The 19,237-nt window shown below is 41.5% G+C and overlaps 1 protein-coding gene and 1 long non-coding RNA gene across 3 annotated transcripts in view; one reads left to right on the forward strand and one right to left on the reverse strand.

Moving 5' to 3' along the window:
• LOC127485706 (protein transport protein Sec24B) overlaps positions 1-19,237 on the forward strand; it is a 149,738-nt gene that overhangs the window by 111,214 nt on the left and 19,287 nt on the right. Inside the window, exons 3-4 of the mRNA XM_089301985.1 lie at positions 14,392-14,482; positions 18,374-18,519. Coding sequence (XP_089158111.1) covers positions 14,392-14,482; positions 18,374-18,519 — 237 coding nt within the window. The remainder of the gene's footprint in view (positions 1-14,391; positions 14,483-18,373; positions 18,520-19,237) is intronic.
• On the reverse strand, positions 983-13,516 carry LOC138848025 (uncharacterized). 2 transcript variants are annotated; one of them, XR_011385887.2, is made up of 6 exons: positions 13,245-13,516; positions 5,994-6,246; positions 5,371-5,567; positions 2,485-2,602; positions 1,289-1,956; positions 983-1,135 (listed from the first exon to the last, which is right to left on the reverse strand). It is a non-coding gene; the product is annotated as an uncharacterized LOC138848025 (long non-coding RNA). The 2 variants fall into 2 exon arrangements; XR_016211622.1 differs by having other exon boundaries at positions 6,124-6,246; positions 13,245-13,513.

Raw genomic sequence — 19,237 nt, forward strand, 5'->3', positions numbered from 1 at the left:
GTTTGTGTTCACCTTACTATGTAGTAGAACCACAGGAACTTCTTACTCCTATGTAACTGTAATTTAGTATCCATTTCATAGCCTTCCCCCATCCCTACTCTTTCCAGCCTTTGGTGACCACCATTCTGCTCTTATAAGCTGGATTTTACTGGTTCAACGTGGCTGCTATCTAAGCTTCCATCTTGTGGCTAAACTGTGTTCTGCACTGTTTCATAGGGTGGACAGAATCCTAAAAGAGCTACAATCATGAATTCAGGTAGATCATGATCTCCTTTTGAAGAGAAATGAATTTTAAAGTTTTAATCAAAAGAAGATTGCTTTGTTGAACAAACAGACACTCAGAAGTTCCAGGCCACTTTATTGTTAAAATTTCTGTACAAAATATTATTCAACACAAAATGAAGTTTTCTGATGACATTATATGACTTGTTTTCATAATTATACTAATAGGAGCCTTTCAGCTTTTAACATTTTTTGAAGCTTCTTCTCTCTATATTGCATCCTCCATTTTTCCTTCCTAAAATTGATCCATAATAGGATTCTTTGTAGTGTCCTAAACGCTCAATAGTCTTTCAACAAAACAATATATTAGAATTTCAAAAAAAAAAAACAAACCTGGAAATCACCATGTTGATTAACTTTTGAGAAAAAATTCCTGCTGTTAAATTATCTGAATGAGATGCAAAAGTATAAATTTTTCTTATTAACATTTTCTTAGAAAAAAATTTTTCTTGCAGGGGTCTTCATCTTCTGGATGGAGTGGGAGGCTATATCTTCAGGGGATAATAGTAATAAAAAAAACCTTTAGTACATGTTTGAACAAATGAATGCAGATGGAAAGAACATGGTATAAAAGTGATTACATAATTTTTTTGTATACTGGAGTACTTCTATTTAGAAGCATTAAGAGCTAGCTTGTAAATTGAACTCATTCATCCAAAGTAGTTTTGTCCAGATTGATGCATGGGAAAAATGATGCAAGACTCACTTTTGAGTTGTCTGTTGTATTATAGCTGTTTCAATGGTGTGATGTTCATATTATTACGTATTATAACTTCATCAGCAGAGGGCACTCTGTTAAGTGGCAGAAAACTCTGGTTTATGATCACCAGGAAAAGTGATGATTACATTGGACCTAGTATAAAACACACACACACACACAATCTTTTAATAATTTTGGAAGGAGTTTCGGAGTGTCTTAGCAACCATTGTCATAGTATCACAAGGAAAAGCAGTTTTTTAATAGAGCATGCACATATCTGGTTATTGATAGGTAACTAGGACTGACCTGCAAAGCATAACTTCAAGTATATGTTTGGATGAATGAATTCTGAATGAAATATTCACTTTCTTTTGTTTCTAACTTTGTCTAACATCTTCAGTATTGATCGTCTTTGAGCAATAACAAATGCAATTAGTAGTCATTAGCTTGTAAATAGAATTAGCAGACATTAGAAGTTACAGAGTCATGTCTAGTGTTTATTTCAAACAATGGTTAACACATAATTTCTCTTTTCTTCCACATCATCTGAACAGATCAGCAACTGTCTTCTAACATCTGTTTAAGAGAAAACTATGCAATAGAAAATTAGCATTTTGAGAAATCTCAATGAAAACTGATATCAACACCTGAGCTCTATACGAAGTTTTGTCAGTGGATGAAGCCTCAGGGATGAGCCATCAGGAGAGGATCTGGAATGATCTTACAATTCACCCAGGCTCTGATATTTCTTTACATCACTGTAACTGTGCTTCAGGAAGATTGCCAAGTTGTTAAAGCCGCCCCTCGCCCAACCTCTACAGCTAATTGATGATCTGATATGGGATGCCTTGACTCGGTCCTGTCACATATATACGCAGTGAGATCCAGGGGCAGCTGGCATGCTCCCTGTTAATTTCTTTGCTTGGCAGTATTCTAAAGGAGCATGGGGTGTGCAGAAACACTTGGCACTTCACCTAAAAGCAAATGAGGATAAACAGGATGTTAATCAGGGTCACTAATGTGTTAGCTTTCAGGTTAAGAGCTGTAATTTATGGGCCGGGGGTAAAATTCTTACTTTCTTGTTTACAACCATAAATTCATAGTTCTAAATTCTGGGCTGAAGTTAGGTACCTAGAGCAGATTTCTGTACAAAACTAAGGAATGTCAATGTAAAGAACATCATTTGGTGAAGTTTGAGGCCAAGTTCAGCAGATTGGATGGGGCCTTGGGGGTCACTGATGTATGATGGCAGACAGTAGACATGAGGGAGTTGTCAGACTGCCACCAGGGCTTTCCTTTCCCACTCATCCCCTCCTTGATTCTTGCCAGATCTGCTTTGCATTTGAGGTTGATTGAAGTGGGTCTCACTGTTAACCTGTCAACTGAACCCCCTGTGATTTAGGGAGCTTTTTGCTCACTTGATGCAAACAAAAATTGGAGTAAAAAATCTGGATCCTTTTAGAGCACTGGAGATGACCAAACAGAACAGCATCTGGACTTACCCTCCAATTAATGGAAAAGTGTTGTCAGGTGCAAGAGATGAAATCTTGTGAGAAAGGTGGTCCTGCAGTGCCAAAGTTTGCTGTGGGTAATGACCTCTGTGGAGTCGTTCAGAAAGCCCTGGAAAGCATTATAAAGAATTATACCATCTTGAATTTAGGTGGATTTATTCTTCCTAAGAGCACAAAATGCTTTCACATATAGATTATCTCATTTATCTTCATAACATCAGTGTGAAATAGTTTGTGGCAGGTATAATTATCTTGTTTTTATGAAGAGAAAATGAGGTGCCAGGGAGAGCCAGTGAGCCATGGAATGTTTAGTGTTTTTCTTTGCAAATAGGTGAAAATACTTCATAGGTATCTGAACCAATCTTTATTACATGCAAGCCTTTTTTATGGGTGAGTTGAAGGATATTAACTATCTTGTGCCATAAGATAACTCCAGCAAAAAGCCCTAAGTTGCCATCTGTTAACTATTGTATTTTTGGTGAATTGAAAGGACAATGAATGGGAAGAAATTTGCTCTGAAAAATGAGTTAAAGTAATCTCGTTCTTAGTACCTGAAAACTGGAACTTTACATTGTCTAGCAGGGTGAAACAGAACCAGATGTTGATTTTTCCAGGGCAAAAAGCCTGATGTGAGCACTTTGGTCATGGTATCTGGGGGTTGATCCAGACTTGAAGCATTGTTATGAGATTACATCAGAGACACAGTGAAGAAAAATGATGTAAAATTATGAAATGTGAATTGGACTCTTTAGAAAAAAGATGCTGGGTAAATTAAGTAGAGTCTCAAGAGCCCTTGAATTACATTTGAGGAAAGTGTTAGGTGAAACTTTATTAGATAGCGTACAGGGCTCTCTGAGGCAATAGCATATCTAAAATGCAATGACAATCAACATAGAAGATGATATCCTCCCTTTCATGTCTGGGTAAGTGATCAGTGGCCTGGCAGCTTGAAGGTGTCGGAACCCAGGATCCTTCTGTCTTCTGTATTTGAGCTGAGGCTTTCATTTTATGATCTAATATTACTGTTCTTTCTTTTTTTTTCTAGTCAGTGGGGACAGGGAGAGGGAGGTGGTAGAAAACATATTCCTTAAAAAATAAATCACTTATTTGACTGGCAGCCATGAAACAGCTCACCAGTTCCTAGTTGATGGTTTATTTTCCAAATGCCTGCAACATCTTGGGCCAAGCTAGGCAAAAACCACGATCCAGGAACTCAATCTACGGGTCTCACATGAGTACAGGAACCCAACTACTGGAGTCACCATTGCCCCTTTCTAGGGTTTCCACTGTCAGGAACAGGAGCTGGATATCGATCCTAGGTATTAGATGTGGCACATGGGCATCTTAACTGATGCTAGACCAAATACTTGGCTCTGCTCCTTATATTTGAGTACAAAAACCGGAAGTCCTACATGTCAGTATTTGTCTGTGATCTGCTGGCCAAAATTCAGTCTGATGGCAATATCTAGCTTCAGAAGATCCTGAGAAATGTAGTAGTCGCTAGCCAAGCAGCCATATTTCTAACAAAAATGTGAAAGGCTGACTATTAAAACAAAAAGGAGAGGATGGATATTGTAAAACCAGCAACTTCAAGAACAAACCAGAACATTTTGCAGCAGATTTTTAATCTATTTAAGATATATCATTGCAGCTAGCGCTGTGGCACAGTGGGTTAATGCCCTGGTCTGCAGCACCAGCAACCCACATGAGTGCCAGTTTGAGTCCTGGCTGCTCCACTTCTGATCCAGCTCTCTGCTATCGCCTGGGAAAGCAGTAGAAGATGGCCCAAGTCCTTGGAACCCTGCACCTGTGTGGAAGACCTAGAAGAAGCTCCCAGCTCCTGGCTTCAGATCAGCTCAGCTCTGGCCATTGGGGTCATTTGAGGAGTAAACCAGTGGATGGAAGACCTCTCTCTCTGCCTCTTTCTGTAACTCTGTCTTTCAAATAAATAAAGTAATTCTTGTAAAAAATGATATGTCATCAACTCTGCTTTGGAGCTATATGCTATGTAACCAGCATTCTGGATAATGTTGCTAATGAGTGCATGTTGCCTAATATATTTGTATTTATTTGAGACTCTGATATAGCTGACCCATTTGGATAATGAATTATGTCTGCCTCGTAAGGGCAAAATTAAGTTCATCACTTTTTACCATGCTCCATGTAGTCATATTGCAGTCATATTGTGGTAAAGAAATTCCTTTGGGATAGACGTTTGATGCAGTAGTTAAGATGCCTCTTGAGGTGCCTACATCAAGTGCTTTGGTGAGTTCTGCCTCCACTCTGAATTTTAGTTTCCTGTAAATGTGCATCCTAAGAGGCAGTAGGTGATGGCTCACATAGTTGTGTCTGTGCAACCCATGTGGGAGATTCAGGTTGAGTCTTTAGCTTCCATCTTGAGCCTGACCTATCTCTGGCTGTTGTGGATATCTAGAGAGTGGATTGGAGCATATTCTCTCTCAATCTCTCTCTCTAACACACATACACATACACACACACACACAAACACACACACACATGCACATTCCCTCTCCCTCCCTCACCTCTCTCTATCCTTCTCTTTGCCTCTCAACTACATACACTCTTAAAAATTAAAGAAATTTCTTTAATGCACACGTACACACTAAGATAGTAAAGGTTGGACAACATTTTAAGAGTTATTACAAAATCAAAATATCAGGGTAGAGTAGGAGGTACCATTTAACTGCAAGAGAGGGTAATGAAAAAATTCCCACTGACTATAGAGTGCTGGGAATATCTTTTCATGAGCCTGGGTGTGAATTTTCCTTCTGTTGTTTTTATAGGTATTGTAATACATTTTTAAAAGTTTCCTCAACATATTTTACAAAATGCTTTAATTTCAAAGGTAGAACTCACAAAGTATCAAGCTTCTTCCTGCTTGAAGTGACGCAAAGAGAGATCTTGTCTGTGCTGGTTCACTATCTGAATGGCCACAGGAGCCAGTTCTGTGCCAGGCCAGAGCCAGGTACTCCCTCCTGGTCTTCTGTGTGGGTGGCCGCAGCCAAAGCACTTGGGCCATCTTCTCATCTCTTCTCAGGTGCCTTCTCAGGAAGCTGGATAGGAAGCATAGTCTAGATGTCAGTGTGGCAGGTATTGGCTTAATCTGCTTTGCTACAACACCAGCCCCTCCAATTCTATATTTTTAACTTTAAAAAGACTGTGTACCTTTTTTATTTGTTAACTAGGAGGAAGATTGTATTCTACAATGTCTGCGACAGCTCCCCTACAACACACATCTTTCTCCCACTCTGCCAATACAGCTGTTCTATTATGTGAGACTCAATCCATATTCAGTGCATATTATGAGTATTAGAAATGCCACAGCTGGACCATTGGTGTTTTATGATTACCCTTTTCTCCTGCAATTAAACATTGTTCTGCTTTATTTGCTTATCTTTCTTTGTATTCCTGTTTACTTCGCCTTAAGATACTTGACTAAAACTTTCAAAATCCATGTCTGTGGTAAATTTCAGACAAACCTGTAGGATACTTTTGTTTGTTTTCTTTGTGACATCCCTGCTGGCACTCAGAATCTTCCTCCCTTCTGCATTAATATTCTCTGGCCTGAGAGACTGTTTTCCCGAGTTTCACAGCCCACCAGCCACTCACTCCACCACCTCTTTCTTCAGCTTCATCCTGGGATTCCTTCTGCTTCCTCTCTTTCCTTCCTGGATCCCATTTCTTCTTCCCTGGGGGGTCCTGGATTGGGTGGTCAATGTCAGCCAATAATTCCTGAGAAAGTTCAGATAGGAGGTAAATTTTCTGAGAGTTTTCATTTCTGAAAATTTCTTTATTCAATCAACATATTTTAATTGAATTAGTAAAGAAGTCTGCATTGGAAATCATTTTAATTGGGAAATTTGAGGGTATAATCTCATTTGTCTTCTAGTTTCCATTATTATAGCTGATGATTCTGATGCCATTTTGATTCTTTTTAAACATGTCCCTTTTTTTATGTCTGTAAGCTTGTTATGTTTCCATTATTTATATGGGTACTTCTCAAAGTCTGTGGAAAGTAGAATTGAACGATAAATTTAGTTTGGTGCAAAAAATTTTGAAATCCACATGCAAAATTCTTCATAAAATTTGTGCTTTATGAACTTTTTGAAGACCCCTCATAGGCATGGATTTCAACTGGGTATCAAAATAAACTTGTCTTGTAATCTCATTTTCCATAAAGTTTTTGAAGTACCCTCATTTGATTTTCTGAAATTTCAGTAGTGTATGCTTTAAGTCCTTCTTTAGTCATTAAAGTGTGTTTTGGGTGTAGGATGGCTTTTCAATATACAATTTCCTATAATTCTTGGCTTGTTCTTAATGTGGAGAAGATATTTGATTCTTCTCACCCCTGTACTGCCATTATTCATTCTGTCTCTCAACTCCCTTATCTCTTTCCCATCTCTGCCTCACAAATATATCTATATCTATAGACATATATAGATCTCTTTATATATATCTGTATTATGTAGGTCTCCTTGTATCAATGATGATGGAAATACCCATATAATTCTATAGATAGGAGTATACACACACCTGTATACAAGGACATAGAAAGATATATTAGTGGATAGATTGTGTAATTTTATAAATATTTTCTCCCAGTTTGTAGTTTGTCTTTTCATTCTCTTACCAATATCTTAAGATTTGTTTACGTATTTAATTGGAAGTCAGAGTTAAAAAGAGGTAAAAAAAAAAAAAGAGATGTTTCTTCTACTAGTTAATTCCCCAAATGGCCACAACATCCTGGGCTGGTCCAGGCTCAAACCAGGAGCCAGGAAATTCATCGTGGTCTCCTGCACATGGACCATCTTCTGCTGCTTTCCCAGGCCATCAGCAGGGAGCTGGATCAGAAGTGGAGCAGCCAGGAATCCAATTGTCACCTGTATGAGATACTGGTGTTGCAGGTGGTGGCTTTTACCCTCTGTGTCACAGCGAGGGCCCCAACAATGTCATTTGAGGAGCATATATTTTTAATTCTTATGAAGTCCAACTGTTTAGTTTTCTTCCATGGTAGTTCTTTTTGTCACTATCAAATCCAAGATCACATGGGATTTTCTCTATTTTCTAGGAGTTTTATAGTTTTGCATTTTATATTTATGTCTGTGATCCATTTTTTAAATTATTTATTGTGAAAAGTATAAGATTTATGTTTGGATTTTTTAACAGGTAGATATACAGTTATACTAGCACTCTTGTTGAAAAACTATTCTTCCAACATTGAATTACCTTCCCTCCTCTGTCAATAGTCAGTTGATTATATTTGTGTGAGGCTATTTCTGTGCTGATCTGTTTGCTTATTATTTTGCCAAGACCAACCATTATATATTTTTTTTATTTTTATTTATTTGAAAGAGTTACAGAGAGGAGTAGAGGCAGAAAGAGAGAGAGAGAGAGAGAGAGAGAGAGGTCTTCCATCCACTGGTTCACTCCCCAGTTGGCTGTAATGACTGGAGCTGCACCAATCCAAAGCCAGGAGCTACTTCTGGGTCTCCCATGCAGGTGCAGGGGCCTAAGGAGTTGGGCCATCTTCCACTGTTTTCCCAGGCCATAGCACAGAGCTGGATCAGAAAAGGAGCAGCCAGGACTTGAACCAGTGTGCATATGGAATGCTGGCAGTAGCTTACTTTAAGTTTTCAAGTTTGGTAGTACCAATCTTCTGAATTTGTTCTTTTTTTTTTTTTTTTTTGACAGGCAGAGTGGACAGTGAGAGAGAGACACAGAGAGAAAGATCTTCCTTTGCCGTTGTTTCACCTTCCAATGGCCGCCACAGCCAGCGCACCGTGCTGATCCAAAGCCAGGAGCCAGGTGCTTCTCCTGGTCTCCCATGGGGTGCAGGGCCCAAGCACTTGGGCCATCCTCCACTGCACTCCCTGGCCACAGCAGAGAGCTGGCCTGGAAGAGGGGCAACCGGGACAGAATCCGGCGCTCCGACCAGGACTAGAACCTGGTGTGCCGGCGCCGCAAGGTGGAGGATTAGCCTAGTGAGCCACGGCACTGGCCCTGAATTTGTTCTTAGTTTTCAACTTTTTGCCTTTTATTTAAGTCATACTAATTTTTTGGTGCTAATATCAGTAGTGTTTTTTCCCTATTTCCAGTTATTCATTGCTGGCATATCATAAAGTAATTTATTTTCCATATTACCATTTTAAAAAAAAAAGATTTATTTATATTTGAAAGTCAGAGTTACAGAGAGAAGAGGCAGAGAGAGAGAGAGAGGTCTTCCATCTGATGGTTCACTCCCTAATTGGCCACAATGGCTGGAGCTGTGCCAATCCAAAGGCAGGAGCCAGGAGCTTCTTCCGGGTCTCCCACATGGGTCAGGTCTTGAGCCATTCTCCACTGATTTCCCAGGCCATAGCAGTGAGCTGGATCAGAAGTGGAGCACCCAGGTCTTGAACCTGAATTGGCGCCCAAATGGGATGCCAGCACCTCAGGCCAGGGTGTTAACTCACTGCGCCACAGCGCTGGCCCCTGCATGTTAAATTTCTATCCTATAACCTTGCTAACTGTTATATAACCTTGCTGTTAAAAACAATAACTGTTTTTATTTCAGGAGTTTTTGGTTGATTCTTTGAGATTTTTTATATCAACAATCATATCACCTGTGGAAAAGACATTTGTTTCTTCCCAATTTATGTCTTTTATATCCTTCCTTCCTCATATTAATATATATTAACTATATATTATTGATATATATTTTCTTAGTATAGTACTATATCTCTTATACATAAAGACATCTTGCCTGTGTTCTATGAGAGAGCTTCTGGTTTCTCACCCTTAGATGTGTTTGATTTTTGTAGATGTTCTTTCTGTAATTGAGGAAGTTCCCCTCTACTATTAGTTTGCTGTGGGATTCTTTAATGAATAAATGTTGGATTTTATCAAATGTTCTTCTATACCCATTTATGTAATCATATAGTTTTTCTTTCTTAGCCTGTTGATATGTTGGATTGTATTAGCTGATTTTCAAATGTTGAACCTAACTTGCATACTCGGAAGAAATCTTAGTTGTTGTGGCATGTAATTTCTTATTGGATCCAGTATCTTTATTATTTTCAAACCTGTTTTATGATAAATTAATGGACCAAGTACTTAAGGAAACGTAGGGTTTTTCCATACTTAGGTTAATAGCGAATACAGATAGGATTTTGGAACTGATTGAATGTGGTTAGTGAGGAATAGGAAATTATTTAAACTGTTGAGACCTCTTGGGAATATTAATGGACAAAAAAAGGGGAAAATAAATATTCAAAACTGTAAATTTATTTTTGTGGTTCTTATAGTATAGTCAGGAGGATATATATATCAAGTAACTGAATAAGCAGGAAGCAAATTGAGGAAAGAGAGTTTGGGGAATCATATATTTGACAGCAATAGTTGAAGCTAAACAGGGGAATGAGATAGTTAAGAAGTGGCAAAGGGATGAAAGATCTGAAAAAGAGTTTTAAGAATACTGATACTTGGAGATACAAGAACCAACGAAGATGCTGAAAAGACACATGTTGAGAACAAAAATATAGTATTAGCAGTAAAAGGAAGAATTGAAAGGATCAGGCATGTTAATCAGCATTGAATACAAAAGAAAAAAGAAAAGTTGGTAACATAGCCAAAACCATGGAACTGACCATTAGATTTTTGCTAAATTCTAATCAATAGAATTGTTTCCAAAAAAGTGAATAGAGAGGAGGCTGGAATATGAAGGGTAAAAGGAAAGTAGAAGGCAGTCATTGTGGACTGTGTTTTCACAGATGTTAGCAGTGATAAGAGAGAGGAGAAGGTAATGCAAATGTGTTACAAGATAGGGGCTAGTATTGTGGCACAGTGGTTTAAGCATTGCCTGTGATGCTGGCATCCCAGAAGAGCAACTGTTCAAGTCCCAGCTGCTCTACTTTTAATCCAGCTCCCAGCTAATGTGCTTGGGAAAGCATTCCCAGTAGATGGTCCAAATACTTGGGCCCCTACCACCCATGTGGGAAACCTAGATTAAGTTCTTGGCTCCTGGTTTTGGCCTGGCCCAGTTCTGGCCATGGAAGCTAGTTGATGAGTGAACCACCAGATGGAGGTTCTCTGTGTGTCCCTCTCTGATTGTAATTCTGCCTTTCAAAAAAAAAGAGGTCTTTTAATTTAAAACAAAAAGACTGAAAAGTGTGTTTTAGCAGCAATGAGGCTTTAGCATGCCAACTGCTGTGTGAAAAGGACCAGTGGAGAGAGATATAGATGTGTTAGATAGAAAGCAAATGATAGGATGAAGTTTCTGTCTGTAAATTACTGCCTCAAAGGAAACCAACAATCATGTGACTGGTTACTGAATGATTTAGCTACCTTCTAGAAAATTTTATATATTAATATATAAGGATGCATATCAGTTTAGGCTAAGTTTTTCTGCAATAATTTATAGTCCCCAAATATTTGTAACTTAAAATAATGAAGCTGACTTGTTGCTGCCACAGACACGGCATTTGCATTATGTAATGGGCCAGCTGGGTGTTTTGCTGTCATTTATTCTCATTCTAGGACCTTAGTTAGCAAAGCTGTCCTCCTGCTGAGCATTCAAGTCACCATGCCACAGGCAAGGACTCCTGGTAAATTGCATATTGGCTTCTAAAGCTTCTAATCCTGAACGACTTTCAGTTACTTTAATGCCCATCTCACTGGCCAAATCAAATCACATGACCATGCTGCCTTCCAAGGGGTGGGAAAGCAGCATACAAATATGTACCAGGGAAGAGAGCTCATTAAAGTGTTTGTAAACACTCCTAATAGGTATCATAAGTAGTGTGCTTGTTTGTATTGTACATTGATTCACAGTTATCAAAATAGTTGTGCTAATTTCTATAAAAGTTAGACATTAGTTGTATCTTTTGGAGAGCAATTCCATACAAAACTTTGCTTCTAAGGAGAAAATAAGATTAAATATAATCTCACCTGCATTTACAATGCTATTTTCAGAAATGTATAGTGGTACCCCCTAATCTATGGGAGATCTGTTTTAGGACCACCAGTAGAAGCCTGAAACTTTTGATAGTACTGAACCAAATATAAACTATGTTTTTCCCTTTATATGTATGTCTGCAATAAACTTAGTCTCTTACAGTTGCCTAATTTAGAAATGAACAATCACATTAATAGAATAGTTATAACAATATTCTCTAAAAATATTCTCTAAAAAAGTTGCCAATGTCACTACTCTTACATTTGGGTGCTTTAAGTAAAATAAGAGTTGTTTGAGTACAACCACTGTAAAACTGCTACAGTGGATCTGATAGCTGAAATGGCTGGTAGGTGGCTAGTAAGTGGGTAGTGTGTACATTGTTCATATTCTAGGCTGGACGATATGAGGTTCCATCGCTGCACTTGATTTAAATCTTATGAATTGTTTATTTCTAAACTTTTCCACTTAGTTATTTCAGACTGTAGTTGACATCAGGAAACTGAAATCCTAGAAATTGAAAATGCAGGGGCCAGTGCTATGACCCAGCAGTTTAAAGCCCTGGCCTATAGCACCGGCATTCCATATGGGTGCTGGTTCAAGTCCTGGCTGCTCCACTTCCAATCATGCTCTCTGCTATAGCCAGGAAAAGCAGTAGAAGACAGCTCAAGTCCTTGGGCCCCTGTATCCATGTAGTAGACATGGAAGAAACTCCTGACTTCGGATTGACCCAGCTCTGGCCATTGCAATTATTTAGGGAGTGAACCAGTGGATGGAAGACCTCTCTCTCTGTGTCTCTGTGTCTCTCTACTTCTCTCTGTAACTCTGTCTTTAAAATAAACAAAAAATAAAGTTTTTTTAAATGAAAATGCAGATAAGGGGAGACTTCTGTAATTACAGTCATGTACCAGAAATACACAGGATGATAATAGAGACACAAAATGAGTATATTGGATCTTACACATCATCCCTTTAAAATTAAAGTAGGAAGGAAATTGGTGAAGTATAACTATTAAGCAATTTTTAGAGAAATAGTTGGCTAAAGATATTTTACATTCTTTTACAATTCTAAGGAATTCCTGTAATAGCTGTCAAGTGCAATAAGGATGGAGCTAGAAGGTGAAGCTCTTTTAAGATCTGAACTTGACTGCATGGATCAGATTCTCCTTCCCATTATCAATTCACCATGTAAGACATTCCCTGTTATCTCATCAGGCTATATTTTTCTCAGTATAGATTCAGGCCCAAATTGCAATTATAAATGCTCAACAGGGAAGTGTTAAAGGTTCAGAGCAAGAACTGTGCTTTATTATCCTTATTTTTTTTTTGACAGGCAGAGTGGACAGTGAGAGAGAGAGAGAGAGAGAGAGAGAGAGAAAGGTCTTCCTTTTACCATTGGTTCACCCTACAATGGCCGCCGCGCTGCAACTGGTGCACCGCGCTGATCCGAAGGCAGGAGCCAAGTACTTATCCTGGTCTCCCATGGGGTGCAGGGCCCAAGCACTTGGGCCATCCTCTACTGCACTCCCTGGCCACAGCAGAGAGCTGGCCTGGAAGAGGGGCAACCGGAACAGAATCCAGTGCCCCGACCAGGACTAGAACCCGGTGTGCCAGCGCCGCAAGGTGGAGGATTAGCCTACTGAGCCACAGCGCCAGCCCTGTCCCTTCCTTTCTTCTTCTAGTATTCCTGCTTTGTGTGTGTCATACCTTTGTAATTGTCCCATAATCTTAGGCATTCCATTAGCGTTTTCCCCATTTCTTTCTTTGGCTTTTAGTTGAGGAAGTTTTTATTGATACATACCCAGCTCACGGATTGTCTTCTCTCTAGTGTCTAGTCTGATAATGAGCCCCTCCAAGACATTCTTCGTTTCTGTCTCAGTGGTTGTTTTGATCTGGCAGTCCCTTTTGATTCTTTGAGAGTTTCCATCTATCTGTGTGCATTGTTCACATGGTCCTGTATATCGTCCAATTTTTCGATTACAGTTGTTTTAATAACCCAGTCAGACAGCTCCAGAATCTTTGCCATGGTAGGGCCTGGTTTTGATGTTTGCTTTGTCTCTTCAGACTGTGCATTTTTCTTGCTTTAACTTTTTTTTTTTTTCTGAAAGCTGGACACAATGTATCAGGTAATAGAAAGCAAAGTAAGCAGGTCACTTAGTGTGAGGTTTATGTTCCTCTAGGTAGGAGTTAGGCTATTTAATGTTTGCTTTGCTGTAGGTATCAGAGGTTTCATTTTCCTTTTGGGCCTTTATTGTGGTCTCTCACACTCTTTTTTGGGGTTTCCCTAGAAATTGCTTCTTAAATAGAACCTGTGTCTGGTATAGATCTGGAGCCCGGATGATGTGCTAAAGTATTGAAGGAAGAAAGCATGTATAATCTTAGGATTGAATATTTGGTTTCATTGGCCTACATCCCTAGCCTATAGCTTTCACAATACTTTTCTAGCCTTTTTCTTTGCTCTTTTATCCCCTGTGCAAGACAGCAAGACTTCCAGGGGCAGGAGTTGGCTAATTGCCCTTCCCCAAGGTCAATTAGGCTCTAGGGTAGAGAGGTCTCCTTGTTCTCAAGTGGAGAACATATAGGCAGGGCTATTTCAAAATGATGGCCTTTCCTCTCCCCTGCAGTCTGTATATGTATGTGTGGTGTACATAGCCCGTAATTTCTTTCTTCCGTCTTCAGGAGAGCGGCATTTTGGGAGAGGGAGCATGACAGCAGTGCCGGTGGGCAGGTGGAGGCATGGGTTGGGAGAGGAAGAACTTTTCCCATGGCCTGGATTCCACTTTGGGGATTTTCTGGCCTTGGCCGGAAGCAGTCTTGGCCGTGTCCATGAGAAGCGGCCTTGACTCCCAGCCTCTCTTCTCTGGGTGGTTCTGAACTGTAATGTGTGTGCAGGAAAACTGGCCTGGGGCACTCTCATGAATTGCACATAATCCGGTGAATTTTCACAGACCGCACACAAGGACTAGAAAGAAGCTTAGAGAAACCCCAGGAATTCCTCTGTGCTCTGTTCCAGCCTGTCCAAGGTTCTGACACCTCATGGTAAGTACTGGATTTTTTTTCTTTTTAAAGATTGGTGTGAAAGGCAGAGTTATAGATGAGGCAGTGGTGGAGAAAGATTCAGTGTATGGGTTCACACCCCAGGTGGCTACGATGTCCTGGGGCTGGGCCAGGCTGAAGCAGAAGCCAGGTACTTTATCTAGGACTCCAGTGTGGGTTCAGGTGCCCAAGTCCTTGGGCCTCTTGCTCTGCTTTTCTAGGCTTGTTAGCCAGTTGGATCACGAGTGGAACAACCTGGGCATTTGGGGGTGGGGGTGGGCCGAGCCGTGGCAGAGTGGATGAAGCTGCTGCCTGCAGTACCAGCATCCCATAGGGGTGGTGGTTCAAGTCCTAGCACCTCCACTTCCGTCCCAGCTCTGCTGTGGCCTGGCCCAGCAGTAGAAGAGTGCCCAAGTCCTTAGTCTCCTGCAACTGTTTGGGAATCCTGGAGGAAGCTGCAGGCTCCTGCTTCAAATCTGCTTAGCTCACATCTGCTCAGGCTGAAAATGGAGAGAAGTGGAGAAACTTTACAGGTGGCACTGATGGCTTGATGGAAATGAAGGCGTGAGAATGATGCTAGGGTTTGACTTGAGCTGCTGGTGAAATGGTGGGTCAGTTATTGCAGGGGAAGATAGGGGGCCAGAGCAAGAGGTTTCATGGGGAAATCAGCAGTTTGGTTTTGATACATTGAGTTTCCTGTGTGTGTGGTTGTGGTTGTGTAAGGACAGATGTTGATGGAATGGTATGACTTTTTATTTTAGATGATTGGGATAGATTTACATCCAGAGTGAATTTCTGGGAGCAGCTGTTACAGTTATGTAGGTGACACGATGAGACTCTGAACTGGGACAGTGGCTGTGCAGGGGGAGGATGTGCAAGGTCTGTGTGAAATAGGACCAGTTGGCCTTAGTGACAGTTCAGTTGTAGCTACTGGTACAACTTAACCAATTGAACTTAGGTAACATTGGTGGTTCAGGATAACTCTTAGTTCTAATGCTTGGTGATTAGTGGTGCTGGCCTGTCAGGAGAAGGAAGAAGGGAGTGAGTGAGCTCAGCCCAGGAGGTGTGGAGTTTTCAGCCTGTGGGCTCTCACAGGGAAGACACCTGGCAGCCTGCCTGGGCTGTGAGCATGGAAAGGGAGACTCACTGCTCCTAGGATGTCAGATGTGTGTATGATTGCTTTGGAACCTTAAGAGTTGCTTGTTTAGCTTCAGACTCTTAGTAATCTGGGGTTGCATTGAGAAAAACAGCATTGAAAGAAATGCTCCCAAAGGAAATTAGATATTACATTCTAGGATCACAAAACAGTTAGTGCTTTATGATCCACTTATTCTGCAATCTTCTACTCTGAAGAAATAAAAATGCAAACATTCACGTGCAAAGATGTTTAAAGTCACCTTAGTTGTAATGAAGAATGGGATAAATGCACAGAAGGTAATCCTCCATGTTAGCATGCTCATTCTAGTGAAGGGGTTATGGTGGCTTTTATCCTCTCCTTTTTGAATGATTGTGATTTACAGTTTTTCCAAAACTGAGCATGTCTTCCTTTCTGATGAGGGAGGAAAAATGAAGTTAGGAATAATATATACATGGAAAAGAATAATATATAAGTAAGTAGCAAATTCTGCTGCATCCACAGAGTAAAATGGTAGAAAGCTATTTATTTTTTAGATTGTATGTATGTATGTATTTACTTGAGAGACAGAGTTACAGACAGCGAGAGAGAGAGAGACAGAGAGAAAGGCCTTCCATCCACTGGTTCACTCCCCAGATGGCCGCAATGGCTGGAGCTGTGCTGATCTGAAGCCAGGAGCCAGGAGCTTCTTCCTGGCTCCCGCATGACTGCAGGGGCCCAAGGACTTGAGCCATCTTCCCCTGCTTTCCCAGGCCATAGCAGAGAGCTGGATCAGAAGAGGAGCAGCTGGGACTAGAACCGGCACCCATATGGGATACAGGTGCTGCAGGCAGAGGATTAACCTACTGACCCACAACGGTGGCCCCGAAAGCTATTTATTTTGTTATGAAAAGTTTTTAGGTAGGTGGTTGAATGCTTATAAAGTGTTAAGAGTACCTAGGGTCACCAAATTCTTGTGCCTTAGTGTTTCCATAGTGTTCTTTTATATATATATATATATATATACACACACACACACACACACACACATATATATATATATATATATTATGTTTTTGGTAAGGTTGGTAGTAGTGTACTCTCTGTCATTTCTGTGGTTAAGTCCCTTGAGTCTTTTCTTTTTTTTTTTCCTTGTTTCCTGGGGATACATGTTTTGTCAGGTCCACTGAGTTTTCAAGAGTTGTATTTTAGTCTCCCTGATCTTCTGTTGGCCACAGGTCCCGGCCACATGTCAGGGACACTCGGGCCTTTAGGACCTAGATGGAAGGAAGTACAAATCGTATATTATATTGTATCTTACCAATGAAATGCTATATTTTGTTATAAATTGTTTTTGTAAGTATTATACATTGTATTTTGTATGTTATAAGTGTACTTCAAATTGTATATTGTAAAAGGTATAGGGGCTGGCACTGTGGCATAGTGGGTTACTGCCCTGGTCTAAAGTGCCGGCAACCCATATGGGCGCTGGTTTGATACCTGGCTGCTCCATTCTGATCCAGCTCACTGCTGTGGCCTAGGAAAGCAGTAAGAAGATAGCCCAAGTCCTTGGGCCCCTGCACCTGTGTGGGAGACCTGGAAGAAGCTACCGGCTTCGGATTGGTGAAGTTCCAGCCGTTGCGGCCAATTCAGGAGTGAACCAGAGGATGGAAGACCTCTCTGTGCTTCTCCTCTCTCTGTGTCACTCTGACTTACAAATAAATAAATCTTGACAAAAAGAAGTATATGTGCTCGGAGGTATCACGTACAGTCCCAGGAGTCACGAGCGTAGCTGGCTGAATTCTGATTCTAGGATGGGTGAACCACCAGGTGGGTATCTCCCGTTAGGTGAGCGATTAAGATGCCTAGCCAATGTGTTAATTTTCAGGTTTCTTATTATTTTCTGGATTTTGTGGCTAGGAGATGGGAAATGGATCAAGTCATCCAGAAAGGATGTTTCTGCTCGCAGTTCTTTGACTCCTGTTTTACCTGATTTTCTAGTTTATCTCAGCTTGTCTTGGAGGTTCTCCAGCACAGCAGTGATAGCATCGACTGGGAAACCAAATAGATGGTTGGGTGTGTGCTATTGCCCCACTGAATTCTGATTCTGCCTCCGTGATACACAGTGTTTCCCTAATTGTGGGAGAAAGTTCCTGAGGAATGTATTTTGTTACATTGTCTTGCTCCAGATAGAACAAAGCCCTCATGACACTTGTTGTACTTATTTTTTTCTTTACCAAAGGTGGATCTTGGAAAACTTACATTTCAGCTTTGCAAAACAATGTATCCAGGACTGTTCACCAGGGGAGGCCAAGCAGCCTCTTTCAAGAAACTGAGATGTTTTGTCTACTATTGCTCTGGAAAGGATAGGGCCCCAGGCACGATCTATGCAGACATCCTGCAGAAGCTCTGGGGTTCCAGTCTTTGAGCATGTGCGCTAAGCTTGATCAAGGGGCTGGCCTCCCACAGCTGGTGAGCCAGGGCTGCAAGTCCCAGTGGCCCCCAGGTGAGGAGGGAGGGGCCAAGGGACTGCGGCTCTTGGCTGTCAGGCATGTGAGTATCTGTGAGCCTTCTGTGGGCACCTGGCCTTCCTTGGTCAGCCAGTGTCTTGAAGACAAACCCACACAGGAGCGTGTCTGCCAGAGGGTCTGCAGCTTGGCTGGTGGAGAGGCGTGCTACCATGGGAGCATAGGGATGTGCAGGGTAGCAAGGGGCACAGCGGGGCCAAGCTGGGACACAGACCCTCTGCCCCATTCCTGACTCTTTCAAACTTTGTTCAGGCTCCAGGTACATCGCAGCAGCTGCTGGAGAGGAGGCATCCCACCTGTACACAGTGTCATCAGCTGCTCCACATGCCTGGCCAGAGCTGGATGCCCGGTTGCCCTGTCATGCTTGGCCCTGAGGGCACAAGGCAGCTGCATGATCGGTGAGTGAGTGCGGGGCACAGGGGAGGGTCCTGGAGCCTCGACTGGCCTGGGTGCATGTGTCTCTGCTGGGCCCAAGCCTAGACCTTTAGGGATTGCCCAATTTTCAGCTTGGCCCCAACTCCACTGGGCAATCTGGAGTTGGGACTCTGAAGGCAGGACTGTGGCACATCTTGCCAGTTTCCTCAGTTCCTTCTCTGAGCAAAAATGTAGTGGAGATATGGGCTGAGGGCCACGTGAGTCTGTGCCGTGTGAGGGTAGACACGATGGGTGTGATGGGTGGGCTGTGCTTGCTGGCACAGGTGCTTCTCTCTGTCACACTTGATCTTGTGGTAGTTGTGGTGATTAGGAAAGTGGGTTCTCTGCAGACCCCAGGGAGGTGACATTTCTCAGCCTCCCAGTTCCACCTGCGGTGTGATGGAATGCCCCTGCAGGAACAGTTGGAACCATGCACAGGCATCTAAAGACAGGAGAAAATAGTGATTGCTTACTCACTAGCCACAGGGTGGTGGCTGTGCTGGGTGAGTGAGGAGTCCCCAGCAAACCCCACAGCACCTGCAGGCAGAATCACTTTGTTAGTTGCAATATTACTTTATTGCTTTATTTTTTTTTTTTTTACAGACAGAGTGGACAGTGAGAAAGAGAGAGAGAAAGAGAGAGAGAGAAAGGTCTTCCTTTTGCCATTGGTTCACCCTCCAATGGCCACCGCAGCCAGCGCAC

This window comes from Oryctolagus cuniculus, chromosome 8 (assembly GCF_051225735.1).
Source record: "Oryctolagus cuniculus isolate XC-2025 breed Fujian yellow rabbit chromosome 8, ASM5122573v1, whole genome shotgun sequence".
Classification (NCBI taxonomy): Eukaryota; Metazoa; Chordata; class Mammalia; order Lagomorpha; family Leporidae; genus Oryctolagus; species Oryctolagus cuniculus.